Source organism: Macrotis lagotis, chromosome 1, assembly GCF_037893015.1.
Source record: "Macrotis lagotis isolate mMagLag1 chromosome 1, bilby.v1.9.chrom.fasta, whole genome shotgun sequence".
In the NCBI taxonomy this organism is placed as follows: domain Eukaryota; kingdom Metazoa; phylum Chordata; class Mammalia; order Peramelemorphia; family Peramelidae; genus Macrotis; species Macrotis lagotis.
The window spans coordinates 219,743,437-219,757,012 of record NC_133658.1 but is presented as its reverse complement, the minus strand read 5'-3'; the positions used below and the strand labels follow the sequence as shown (position 1 = coordinate 219,757,012).

The window sequence follows — 13,576 nt, the reverse complement described above, 5'->3', positions numbered from 1 at the left end:
TAAAGAAGCGTAAAGTATATATATATATTTTATATAGTAAAATAGATATATAATGAACATATGCAAAAAAGAGATAAAGTAAAATGTGTACAAGTGCATGTGTATGTATGTATGTATACTTGCAAACACACATATATACACATATATGCATGTGTTATCATATATATTCATACACAAGATAATTTGGGTGGGGAGGCACTAGAAGTTGGGGAAATCAAGAAAGGCAGGTGGAGTTTGGATAAAGCTTTGGAGGAAACTAGAATTTCCAATGCATAAAATGAATGATTATTACATGGATAGTTAAGGGTTGATTACAACACTATGTCTGGGAAGTTCCATTGGTCTTTTTGACTTGTATCTATTGACCTTGACTCTTAATGAAGCTTAATGCTACAGGCACTGTGAGCATTCAAGAATTCCGGTACCTGTGGAAGCGACTGTTGATCTATCAGGTAAAAACCAAATCTTAACCAAACTGAATTTTCTGATTTTATTTTTACTATGGTTGAAATGTTTTAACATTGACTGACTCTCTATAATATATGTTCCTGTCATTAAAAAAATTGTTCCCATTCTCAGAGGTTGTACCGAATTCTAAAACTAGCATTGGATTGCACATAGGAGACCTGGAATCCATCTAGACCTGACTCTTACCATTAGCTAATTCTGTGACTTCTAGTAAATTACTTGACTTCTCTGAGTCTTAAGTTCCTCATCTGGAAAAAAAGAGGGGAAGTGTCTAAATGACTCCTGAGAAAAGGCCCTTCCAGAATAAATCTTTTATAACAGGTCTATGATATTGAAGAATGAGGGTCAAAAGCAGGATTCTAGGAATGACCTTGCATTGTTCCTTTTTCCTAGGAAATGGGACCTCAGATAAACTGAACAGTTTGGTTTTCATGGGCTCTTTCTGGTCATTCTGGTAAATTTTAGCCATAACAGTTTCTGTGAAAAAGATAAGGATGCTAGGAGATTAAAACAGAAAGAAAAATCCTAGGCATATAAAAATATTTATAATGGAACATGTCTTCAATAGAAAAGAATGAAAAGGGGTGGCTAGGTGGCACAGTGGATAAAGCACCGGCCCTGGAGTCAGGAGTACCTGGGTTCAAATCCGGTCTCAGACACTTAATAATTACCTAGCTGTGTAGCCTTGGGCAAGCCACTTAACCCCATTTGCCTAGCAAAAAACCTAAAAAAAAAAGAATAAAAAGCAAAGTGGAAGCCCCTCATTTGAAGAATGGCTAAACAAATAGTGGTACATGGATAATAAAGTACTGTGTTTCACAGTATATTAAGTTTCACAGAATATGAAGAATACAGAAAAAAAATGGCAAGACTTATAGGAACTGATCAGCAAAGTAAAGTAAGCAGAATTAGGAAAGCAATATGTGTAAAAGCTACAGAAATGTGGAAAGAACAACAGCAATGAGATGAAACTGAATGCCATACAATTGTACAGATCAAACCTGGCCCTGAAAATGAGATAGGAAAATCAGCTCCTTCCCTTCTTTGTAGACATGGGGAACTATGGGTGTGGATCACTGCATATACTATTTTATTTGGTTGTTGTATTTTTGAGAACTGTTTTTTCCTCCTTTCTTTTTTTTTATTAAAATGTATAACTGCCTGAGAGGAGAGAAGTTTGGGATATATTTGGAAATTAAGATGATATGAAAACAAAAGTTATTAATAAAAAAAGATCAAGTTAAAGGACCAGAAACTATGTTCTATGAGGATTTGATGAAAGAATTGGGGCTATTTACCCTAAAGAATACTATAGAGGAAAATAATAACTGTCTTTAAATAAATGAAGGGGTAAGTGGAAGTAGATTTTTTCAGTATGGCTCTAGAGGAGGAAATGAGGCTAATAGAGGGGAAACCAGGAAGCAGATTTCTAGTCTCCCTAAGAAAAAGTTTTTCATAATGAATGTAGTCTCTAGATGAATCGGCCATGACATACTGATGAAGACTTAGAATGGAAAAAATTCATAAAGAATATCAAGTTTAATTTTATTTCATAGATGAGGAAATCACATGAACCTTAACTGGCAGTGTCAAGACTTAAACTCAGGTCCTTTAACCCCAAATTCAGCATTCTTTCCCCTGTATCTCATTGGTCAAAAAAGAGAACGTTGAAGCATTGATAAACATCTCTCCGTGGGGCCATAGAAGAAATTTCTGCTTGGGCTGGGAAGTTAGACTAGGGGACTTCCAGGACTCCTTCCAACCCTGAGGTCTAATGATCCTACTTTGGTTTTTGTTCTTCACAGGAAGTTTTCCACAAACAAGACAAGGACAAGTCAGGGTTCCTGGAATCAGGGCAACTGCGGGTAGCTGCTCAGGAAGCTGGTGAGTCCTAGTTTGGTTCATTTTTTTTAGATGTCATCAATTTCACAGCATCCAAGAAAGGTTCAGCAGGAGCAGTTTGTAGACCAATAGATGCAATGCTCTTATTGTCAAGACTGTTCCATAAATCCAGAGGACTCAGGAAAAGCAGATATATTCAGTAAGAAAGATTCCTGCTACCAGAATTCAGCACATAAAATAAAATGTTGTTTTTCCTATTGGTTCTGTTAAACCTAGAGCAAGAAACTTATTAGGGAAAGATTTGAAACAAGAAATATTTATTAAGAACCTATTAAATATAAGGTATATAAGGTAACCTATTAGTCTCCTTGCCATCAATTAGCAGCTTGGGATGAGGGGTATAATGGATCAAGTTAAATAAATAAAAGATCATTTGAGTATCAACAACTTTGGAGGACCAGGAAGGGTATCTTATAAGAAGTTGTGCCTGACATATGTCTCAGAGGAAGATAAGCACTGAGATAAACCTGAGGAAAGAGTCTATCTCAGACATGGGGTGTAGGCTCTGTGAAGACACAGAAATGAGGGGTAGAGTGCTGGGTTCTCATAGAATTTGGCTGAAATGAAGAGAGTATCTAAATGAAACTAGGAAGTTTTGTAGGACTGAGATTCTGGATGACTATAGCCTTTCCTTTATTCTACATTAGGTGAAGCAGTGAATAGAGCTCTAGGTCTAGAGTAGAAAGATTCATGTTCCTGAGTTCAAATACATCCTCATATACTTGTTAGCAGTGTGACTCTGGGCAAGTCACTTAACCCTGTTTACTTCAGCTCCTCATCTATAAAAATGAGAAGGAAATAGCAAAATTCTCCAATATCTCTGCCAAGAAAACCCCCAAATGGGACCATAAAGAATCAGAAGCAATTTATTAAAAATTTTACTCTAGAGACAATAAAGAGCCCCTGACAGTGGAGTGATGTGTTAAAAACTGTGCTTTAGTAACATTAATTTGATATCTTGTATGCAGGAGAGATTAGAAAGAGGGAGAGACTATAAGGAAGAAAGACACCATGAAAGTTGTAAGAGTATGGGTGAGATGTGATTTAGACCCTGTCATGGACTCTTTTCCTCTCTGCATTTCAGTGATCTCAACAATTCATACAGATTTAATTATTTTCTATATGTATATGCCTCCTAGATCTATCGAGTCCTAGTCTCTCTCTTGGATTCCATTCCAGCTTCAATCCAGAATCCAACTGGATATTCCTCAGGCATCTCAAACTCAATTTGTCTAAAGCATAACTCATTTCTCACCCCTACCTACACCTTCATCCTAATTTCCCCATTTTTAGTTAGTGAATCATTATTCTTCCAGGCAACCAAATGCAAATCTTGGAGCCATTCTTGATCCTTCCCACTCCTATATAATTTAAGTGTTGTTGATTCCGCCCACACAATATCTTCCATCTCATTCTTTTTCCTATTTTTACTAAAACTTCCTAGTTCATTATTTTATTACTACTCAATGGGAATATGATTGCTATTGTTTCCTAATTGGTCTTATTGTCTCAAGTCTCTTGCCTTTCCGATCCTTCACACAGCTGCCAGACATCTCCTGAGAGCCTTAGTCTGAAAGTTCTAGTGGCTCCCTATGGCTTCTATAATAAAAAATAATAATTCAAAGTAATGATGATAGCTAACATTTATAGAGTTCTTACTTTATGCTGGTACAAAGTCCTCTGATTGGTTTTTCAAGCCCTTTTGAAGTGATTCTACCCACCAGTTCCAGGATTATCACCCTCTACTCCCCTTCCCATACTCTGGGTTCTAGTAACTACACTGGCTTATTTGATGTTCTACTTGCTAGGTGGTGCAATGGACAGAGGAAAAACCTGAGTTCACATGCAGTGTCAGACACTTTGGGAAGTCATAACCTCTGTTTACCTCAGTAAAATGGGGGTCATGACAACGCCTGCCTCCTAGGGTTATTGTGAGGGTAAAATGAAATAATACTTGTAAAGAATTCATGTAGAGCCTGGTACTCTGTAGGGGATGTATCAGTGTTTGCTTTCTTCCAATTCCTTGCACAGATTCTTCCATTTCCATGTGTGGAATACTCTCTTTACTTCACCTGAACCCCTGCTGCTGTTGTTTTTGTTTAGTCATTCAGTCATTTTGTGACCCCATGGGCTGTACCACACCAGGCCCTTCTATCCTCCATTAACTCCCAAAGTCTTTCCAAGCTCATGTTCAGAGCTTCCATGGCACTACCCATCCTTCTCATCTTCTACCATCCCCTTTTCCTTTTGCCTTATTCTTTCCCAAAATCAGGGTCTTTTCCCATGAGTCCAGTCTTCTCATTAAATGGTCAAAATATTTAACTTCAGCTTTTCTTAGAATCCAGACTTTCTTCCAACACTGAGTCAAGAACCATCTCCTGTATGAGATCCTTTCTAGTTCCAATAACAACCAGGGCCTTGTATACCATACCTGAAACTATTTTACATTTACTTTGTGTGTATTTTGCATTTTTCAGTGCATCTATTAGGTCCCCCAATAGAATGTTGGGAAATGGGAATGTTTAAAAAGGGAACAATATGAAATGAGTCTGGAAAGGGAATGAGACTTGTTATTCACTTGTTTCTGATTCTTCGTGACTCTATGGACTGTTCATGGGGTTTTCTTGACAAGGATACTGGAGTGGTTTGCTATTTCCTTCTCTAGGGGATTAAGACAAACAGAGGTTAATTGACTTTACTCAAGGTGACACAGCTAGTAAGTACTTGAGATCAGATTTGAACTCAGGTCTCCCTGATTACTGACCCAATGCTCTATCCATTGAGCCATATTGCTGCTTCTTGGTAATGAGAGTGCTGACTTTAGAATTATAAGCCCTGAATTCAAATGCTGGTTCTGGTATTGATCATTTATGTGATCCTGAGTGATCCACTTTAATCTCTCTGGTATCAGTTTACTCAGCTGTAAAATGAGAGAGTTGAAATAAATCACCATACAGCTCAAGATCTCAGAAATCAGAGTTCTACTTTTTTTTGACCTTCTATTTCCAATATCCTTTCTAGTAGCACAGTTTCAGACTAGACCAAGATCTTAATAAATAATTGTCCACTGATGGATGGAGGCAGGAAATGGTATATAGATAGACTCAAGTTTCTCAGCATCTGAGGCAACTAATTCATCAGTGCATGGGTAGAGGACAGGACTACCTTCAAGTGGATCTGAGTTTGACTCACTCCCTAGATGAGTGACCTTGGATAAATCTCTTAATTTCTTTGTCACTCAATTTTCTCATCTCTAAAATGGGGTAATAATAGTACATGCTTCACAGGGTGATTGCCAAGATCAAGGGAGTTAACATCCTTAAACCACAATGTAACCCTTAAAGGGTTATATAAATGCTATTTCTATCATCATCATCATGAGTGTGCTTTTCAATGTTTCTTTCCAAAAGAAATTTTACTCAGTGATGAGGTGTGCAACCTGATGGCAATTCGATATGGCAACTCCAAAGGGAAGATTGGCTTTGAAAACTTTGTCTACTTCATGCTTCGCGTGGAGAACATGGAAGGTAAGGCACCAGTAGGAGAGAAGGAAGGGAAAGGAGCTTCATTTTGATCCTTTAGATAACTAGCTCAAAGTATTATGTTGTTGTAAGTGAGATGCATTAGGATGTAAGATACAATAGAAAGAATAATTTTGAACAATGGGAGTACTTACTCAGGATATCCAAATGGCAACTTATTTCTTGAATGGTTGTATATATTTGAATAATGACATGATCATTGGGGCAGGAACCATGTAGTGTAGAGAAGTGTAGTCTAGTGAAGATAGACCTGATTCTATAGTCAGTATAGTCAGTTCAGTCATTTTCAATTGTGTCTGAATCTTCATTTGGGATTTTCTTGCAAAAATATTGAAGTGGTTTGCCATTTCCTTTTCCAACAGAGGAGGAAACTGAGGCAAACAGGGTTAAGTGACTTCTCCAAAGTCATATACCTAGTAAGTGTTTAAAATTAGATTTGAATTTAGGAAAATTATTCTTTCAGATTCCAGGTCCCACCTAGCTACCCTGTTGTCAACAAGACCTTGGCTCAAATTGGGTTTCAGACATTTACTAAATGAAGAATAAAAATAATAACTTCCTTAAAGAATTATGAGACAATTCATACATAGAGTTTTGCAAACTTGAAAATGTTCTATAGAAGTCAACATTATGGTTGGACTTCACTTCTGTTTTTAACACTAAGGTTGATATAATAACAAAGTACATGAAAGGGGAGGTGTAGATGAATTTAAGGTGGTATAAAACAGGGACTCATAATCTTGGATTCTTTTGTACTTTTTTAAAAAAGATATTGATAATTATATTTTAATATAATTAGTTTCCTTTAAAATATGTCTTTTATTTTATGCACTCAAAATTATTCTGGGGCATCCATGGATTTCCCCAGATTATCAAAGAAGTCAATGACACAAAAAATGTTGAGAATCCTTTGGAGGAGGATTAAAGAACTCTATAAGAATAGTCAAAGGATCTTTCTCAGTTCCTGGGAATGAACAGTATTAACAACTAGCTTTCACTGACATTTTAGCTCCTCATGCACATTTATGCTTTGAGTAGAACATTTCATATTCCTCAAGAGATATCTTAATGGGAACTATGATTTTTCTGTGCTTGATGATGTTTGTCCTTTGTTCTCAAAGAAGAGAGGTGGTCAGGAAGGTGATGCCATGACAAACACATGAGTTGTATTTGAGTGAGGAGATACTGTGTGAAGTCACCAACCTAACTTTCTTCTCCAGAGTTATCTGGATCCAGTGACTAAATATGAGTCAGGATGACTGGAGATGGCCTTGAATGTGAGGCAATCAGGGTTAAGAAACTTGCCCAAGGTCACACAGCTAGTCAGGATTAAATGTCTGAGGCCCCATTCGAACTCCAGTCTTCCTGACTCCAAGGCCAGTGCTTTATCCATTGTGCCACCTACATGCCATGAGGTAGCTCAATGCATAGAACACTGGTATTGGAATCAGGAAGACTCATCTTCATGAGTTCAAATCTCGCCATATAAGCTGGACAGGCTACTCAAGTCTGTTTGTCTCAATTTCTATATCTGTAAAATGGGCTGAGGAAAAACATGGCAAATCATTCCAGTATCTCTGCAACAAAATCCCAAATGGAATCATAAAGAATTTACTATTTCCATCTATTATCTTCTTTTCAAGTTTAATAAGAGTGAGATGAAACCCCAGAGATGTCTGATTTGCATTTCCTTCAGTGGCTATTTGAAACAATCTTTAACAGGTTATTAATATTTCAGAATTTTTTTCTTCTGTGAACTCCTTGTTTATATTTCTTGACTAGTTACTAATTGGGGAAAGTCTTTTCTTCTCATATATTTGCATTATTTCCCTTTGAAGTTTGAGACTCAAGTAATTAACAGAGCTATTTAAAGTTTAACTTTTTTTCCAATCACATTCTTTTTTTTATCCTAATGAACATTCTTTATTTTTCTTTTTACCACTATGCAAGAGCAATCAATCAATCAAGATTTATTAAGCACCTATTTTATTTCAGACCCGTGTTAAATAATGGGGGATACAAAAAGAAGTCAAGGACAATACCTACACTCAAGCAGCTTATAATCGAATGCACTACATCTGTGCTTGTAACTCTCAAAAAAAAAGATGGAACTCCAAAAGGGAACATGGGCCAATGTCAAGATCAACTCTCCTGACATTGGTAAGAGTAATTAAATCAGTGTTCCCATTGATACTAGAAAACATGTGATAATCAATTACCTCATGGTTCCAGTCATCCTCCTTGTGGTTTCCCAAGCCAACATCTCCATTCCTCACCAACATTCTTTTATATGTTTCCCCTATTTTAGAATGTAAATTCCTTAAAGGTAGGGGTTGTATTACTTTCACATTTGTATCCCTAATACTTATCACAATGCTTGCAAAATAGAAAGCTCTTTATATGTGCTTTTTCATTTCATTCATTAATCTATCCATCCATCCATCCATCAATCCATCCATGTGGACTGAAACAGAACTGGCAGGGATAATTGGGATATTTTCCCAGGTATGGTGGTAAGAGACAAGGGACCTCATAGATCATGGAAAGAAGATGGAGAGTTTTCTTCTTTCCATCACATCCTGGAAGGAACATCCTTCTACAAGTTAAGGGAAAGAAAAGTGAAAGAAAATAATGGTAGAAGGAGATAGAATGATTAATCAAAGTGTACCTGATCTCTAATACTAGCTTTCCAAAGCAAATTTTAGTATCAAGAGTTCTAAGATTATTGAGCCTCCTTGTTTTTGCTTTTGCACAGAAGTCTTTAAAAACTTGACTCATGATCACAAAGGAATATATCTTTTGAAATCTGAGGTAAGATATTTCTTAATTTTTCTTAATTAATCTACTCCCACTCACCTAGATAAACATTAGTTTAGGCTCAGGTTGCTATGGGGAAAAGTATCTTCTTGTACCCTTAATTTTGAATTAGGAAAACTTGATGACTAATATCCAATGCTAACTCTACACCTTCCCATCAACCCTTGAACCTATTTAAAAAAGAGAAAATACACCTCATTTCTAGGGGTATTGCCTTAGTCCTTCCCCATAGAGATGTTGTTCTCATTGCCTGGGATGTTCAAAGACTATACTGCATAGTGAGGTTCACCATGGTTTTAATTATAATGATTTAATAAGGCCAGGAAGACTTCATGAAACACCACAATATGGAGGAATGTATGTAATGTTAGCACCTGAATTTTTTCCCTTTAAATAATTTAGCATTAGTTTAGTTTTTTGCTTGTTTTTAAATAAGGAAGCAACAAAACCTTCTCAAACTAAATGCTGGGATTTCTCTTCCCACCTGTCACATGAAGACTGACTTAGAGAGTTGAAAGGACTAGACTTTTGTCCCAGTGTCCAAGCTTCTCCAATTTCTGAACGTTTTATAACTACTAAAGACTATAATGGTCTGGGACAGTTGCTGAATTTATTTATCATTAGTCCTTCATTTCCTGTTCTCATCCCTATAGTTCTTAGTACCTCTTCCTATTTTCCATCTTCATTTTTCCATTCATATCTTATATAGGTAGGAAGAGAAATGCAGGGTTCTGGAGATTAGGCAGACAGAAACTACTTACCTGCTAAGAGAAACAGAATCAGACAGGGTAGCTTAGTGGCTAGATAGTCTCAGCTTTAGATAGCCCCAACTTAGGAAGAACTGAATTAAAGTTTTGTCTCTGATAGATGCTGATAATTTGCTTCTGGATACCTCACTTCATGTCTTGGTATTTCAAATAACTCTCTGAGACTATAAATTTGTTCTTCATTTATGGGGGGGGGGTCTCTGTCAGAAGTTGACTCTACAAATGAAATAATAGAGCAGGACAAAAATAAATGCACACTTTATGCTGAATATTACTTTGGTCCTATTATTGTTTCATTATTAATAGTAACAAGAATAAATACAACCATATTTCACGAGGATGAGGGAAATGCATTTCTTGGATATTGCTCTTTTCTATTCCTGTCATAAAGGAATCATAATTCATATATGTAAACCAATCAACTGAATGCATCCCATAACCAAATAATTTTGATGTACAGTCTTTGATTTCTGCCTTAGTCTGTATATCAAATTGAATTAATGAAAAAAATTACATTGTGAATGAAGTGCAAAATCAACCTATATCTTAGTTGCCATTATTCATAGGTACCATGTGGGTTGACGTTATTTTGGGTTGATTTATCTTTAGTATCATGTGAGACTTCTTATGGGACTAATATGAAGATACTCAGAAAAAAACCACAGTGCCAAAACTAAGAGTAACTGGTTGGTTCAGTGCTGAAGCAGCAGAAAGCAGCAAAGTCCCCCCACTCCCAAAGACTAGGTTCATTGACACTGCAGGGGCATTTCCTGAGGCAGTATTCCCTCCTTAAGGGAAGAAGAAGGGCAATTACCAGAACTGTTACATTTAATTAAACTGGATGGCTTTCTGTGCCTTTAGGCAATTAAATTATTCACAAAGAAATAACTGGGAGATAGTGTGAGTGGAAAACCTATTCACTTAAGAGTCAAAAGACTATCTGTGTGACTTTGTATTTACTTAATCTCCATGAGCCTTAATTTCCTACAAATGTAAAATGGGGAGATGATTGGACTTGAGAAATTCTCAGGTTCTTTATAGCTCTAGACTGATGACCCTAAGGTTTGATGAATCTCTGAGGCAAGGGAAGGACACCACTACACAATATGAGTCCTTCATCATATAGCCGCAGTCCCAGAGAAGTTAATTGATTTACCCAATGTCATCCAGGTCATAAGTAGCAGAACCAGGATCTGACCTGAAATCCTCCATCTCCAAATTCAGTGCTCTTAGAGGATCCCTTGCATCACTGAGGCAGTGTTGCACCATGTTGTATGTAGGAAATGTATGAGTAACCACTGTTCTTCTAAATCATAACCTTTACATTTTCTATTATTTTCCAGTGGTTGATGATGACTCTATATTGCTGAGGAATCTGGAGTCCAGTCTGACTGTACTTATCTATGCCATGGAGTCTACAGATATTCTTAGATATACTTATCTATAGATATTCTACAGATGTTCTACAAATGTAGCAGAACCTACATTTAACTTATCTGACATTTGGAAATGTCTAAGATTTTGTCAGCCAGTGTGGCTACTTGCAGATCATAGCCCTTCCATGCTCCATGAGCTGCTTTTGCTGAAAACATGATTACCTAATGGTCTATCTGATCACAAATCTCTTTGCACTTAGCCAGGTTGACACCTTGTATAACAGTCATTGTTGGACTTATTTCAGGATGGATGCGCTCTATGGTGCTTGCATGGTGCAAGGGTGCAAACCCTACATGATCCATGCTTCCAGGCTCATCATACCTCCCATCCCCAACTCTTCATTCTAACCAAACCAATCTATCCTTCACCTTCTCATATCCTGCTTTTGTGTAGGTTGTCCTCCTTGCTTGAAATGATCTAACTAATCTCTGCTGCTTGGAACACCTGGCCCCCTTTGATTTGTTCAGTTATAGACTTTTCCTAATTCTACTCTTAGTGGATACTCTACTCTTAAAATTGTTTTCTATTTACTTTGTAATATTTTATAAATATATTGTTCTCACGAGTCAAATGTGAGCTTTGTGAAAGCAAGGATTATTGCATTTTTTATCTTTGTAACTTCATTACCTTTTATAGTGACTATCATATAATAGGTTCTTAATAAATGCTCATTAAGTCAAATGGAGAATTCTGGTATGCTGCATGCCCTTAGAGTAGGTCATTAATGTGGGTTGACTTATTTACCACTTTTGATTTCAGTTCAACATCTCAATACACTTACTTTTGTGCTCAGAAGAAATCTGTATAAGATCTCACCTTTGGAGTAGAAATAAAGGGAAGAAAGGGTGGAAAGACCCCCTAGTTTGAAGCTAGAGAGAAATGAGTTGAAATTATCTCTATCACATAATAATTGTGAGATTGCTGGCAAATCACTTAGCTTTTCTGAGCCTCAGTTTCCTCATTTTAATTTAACTATTAGTAATGAAATGTTATATAATTAATAATATAATAATAAACCTGTAGTATAGGTTCACTTTAGATTCAAATAAGCTAATGTGTACAAAATGCTTTGTAAAGCTTATATTGCTATTTGAATAGATTCTGAAAATAAACTTGACCATTATTTTAACTAATAATGTTACTTACAAAATATACTTTCTAGACCTTGTCAGTCTTTTTGAAAAAACGAAGTTTCTCATGAAGCCCATTTGTTCTTCCCAATGTTTTCTATTAGGTCATAAGTTGCTATGTAACACAACAAACTAACTAGTTACCTTGCAGACATCTAGAGACAACAAATGCAGACTGACATACCTGAGAATGAGTTTTCAGAAGGAAGTTAAATGGTCCAGTTGAGGTTTTGCAACAATGTTTGACTACAAGAGCTCATTTTATCACTTTTCTTTGAGAGTTAAATATCTTTTCTGCTTTCTTGAAGAAGTGTCAGGGACATGCTTAAAATCCCAAGGCAGAAGTTGATTTACTTCTAAATCACAGATGGCACTCTGAAGCTTGGCCAGGTATCTTGTAAACTTTTGGTTCCAAGGGATATTTAACTGGAAAAGCTACTCAGAGCTGCCCTTTTGATATTGAGTTAGAATTATCATTTCTCTTTGAGGGGCTAGGTGGTGCAGTGTATAGGGCACCGGCCCTGAAGTCAGGAAGGACCTGAGTTCAAATTTGGCCTCAGACACTTAATAATTACCTTGCTGTGTGACCTTGGACAAGTCACTCAACCCCCGTTGCCTTGCAAACAAAAAAGAATTATCATTTCTTTGTTGGACATAGGTCTTCGGACCATTTCACAACCTTATACAAAAACCTTCAGTACCTTTAAAAAAAACCTCCATTATCTGATTCCAACAACCTTTCCAACCTTATTTCACATTACTTACCTTCAAATACTCTTGTCAAATTAAATTAAATTACAAGTTGTTTTCCAAACAACATATTTTATCTTAACCTTCACAATTTTTTTTGTGAGTACCTGAAATATTTTCCCCTTCCTGCTTCTCCTCAATTTCAGAATCCCTTTTTTCTAAGGCTCAGCTTGGAGTTACCTCCTTCAAGAAACCTTTCCTGACACCTTAACTAAGAGTGCTCTCTTCCTCCTCAAATTTTCCTATGATATTTTGCCAATACTTTCCTTGATAAGGATAACATCTACTTGATATTTGTGTACACATTGTATACAATTATTTGTGTGCATGTTGAATCCTCAGCTCCTAGAATAAAACCTCCTCAAGAGTAGAAACTGTCATTTTTCTATTCTATTTTCCATTCATAATTCCTGCACAATTTCAGAGAAATAAATGCTTTTTATTTCTCATTCTTTGAGTATAGTTGGTACTTATGTAACAGTTATAAACTTATCTTGATATTATAGTAATATATATCATATATTCATAAAGTAAAAGCTAGGATTCTAACATGTACATATGTGTGTAAATATTTGTGAGTGCTTATGTGTACGTTAGCTAAATGGTACAATGAATGGAGGACTGGACTTGGAATCAAAGAGATTCATCTGCATAAGTTTAAATCCAACCTCAGAAACTTAGCAGTTTTGTGACCCTGGACAAGTCACTTAACCCTGTTTGCCTCAGTTCCTTTTATGTAAAATGAGCTAGAAAGAAACACATG

The 13,576-nt window shown here is 36.4% G+C and overlaps 1 protein-coding gene across 4 annotated transcripts in view; it reads left to right on the top strand.

The window, feature by feature from the left end:
- The window catches only part of CAPN14 (calpain 14), a 58,413-nt gene extending 46,767 nt beyond the window's left edge, over positions 1-11,646 (top strand). The window contains exons 17-21 of one of the 4 annotated variants that reach the window (XR_012473420.1): positions 384-452; positions 2,274-2,352; positions 5,781-5,897; positions 7,908-8,072; positions 10,840-11,646. Coding sequence is in view for 2 of the 4 variants with exons in the window: in XM_074209660.1 (XP_074065761.1) it covers positions 384-452; positions 2,274-2,352; positions 5,781-5,944 (312 nt within the window). In the remaining 2 variants the exon portion in view is untranslated. Of the gene's footprint in view, positions 1-383; positions 453-2,273; positions 2,353-5,780; positions 6,146-7,907 lie in introns of those variants that run through there. The other 3 variants (XR_012473419.1, XM_074209661.1, XM_074209660.1) reach the window with 3 other exon arrangements.
- Positions 11,647-13,576: the final 1,930 nt, after the last annotated feature.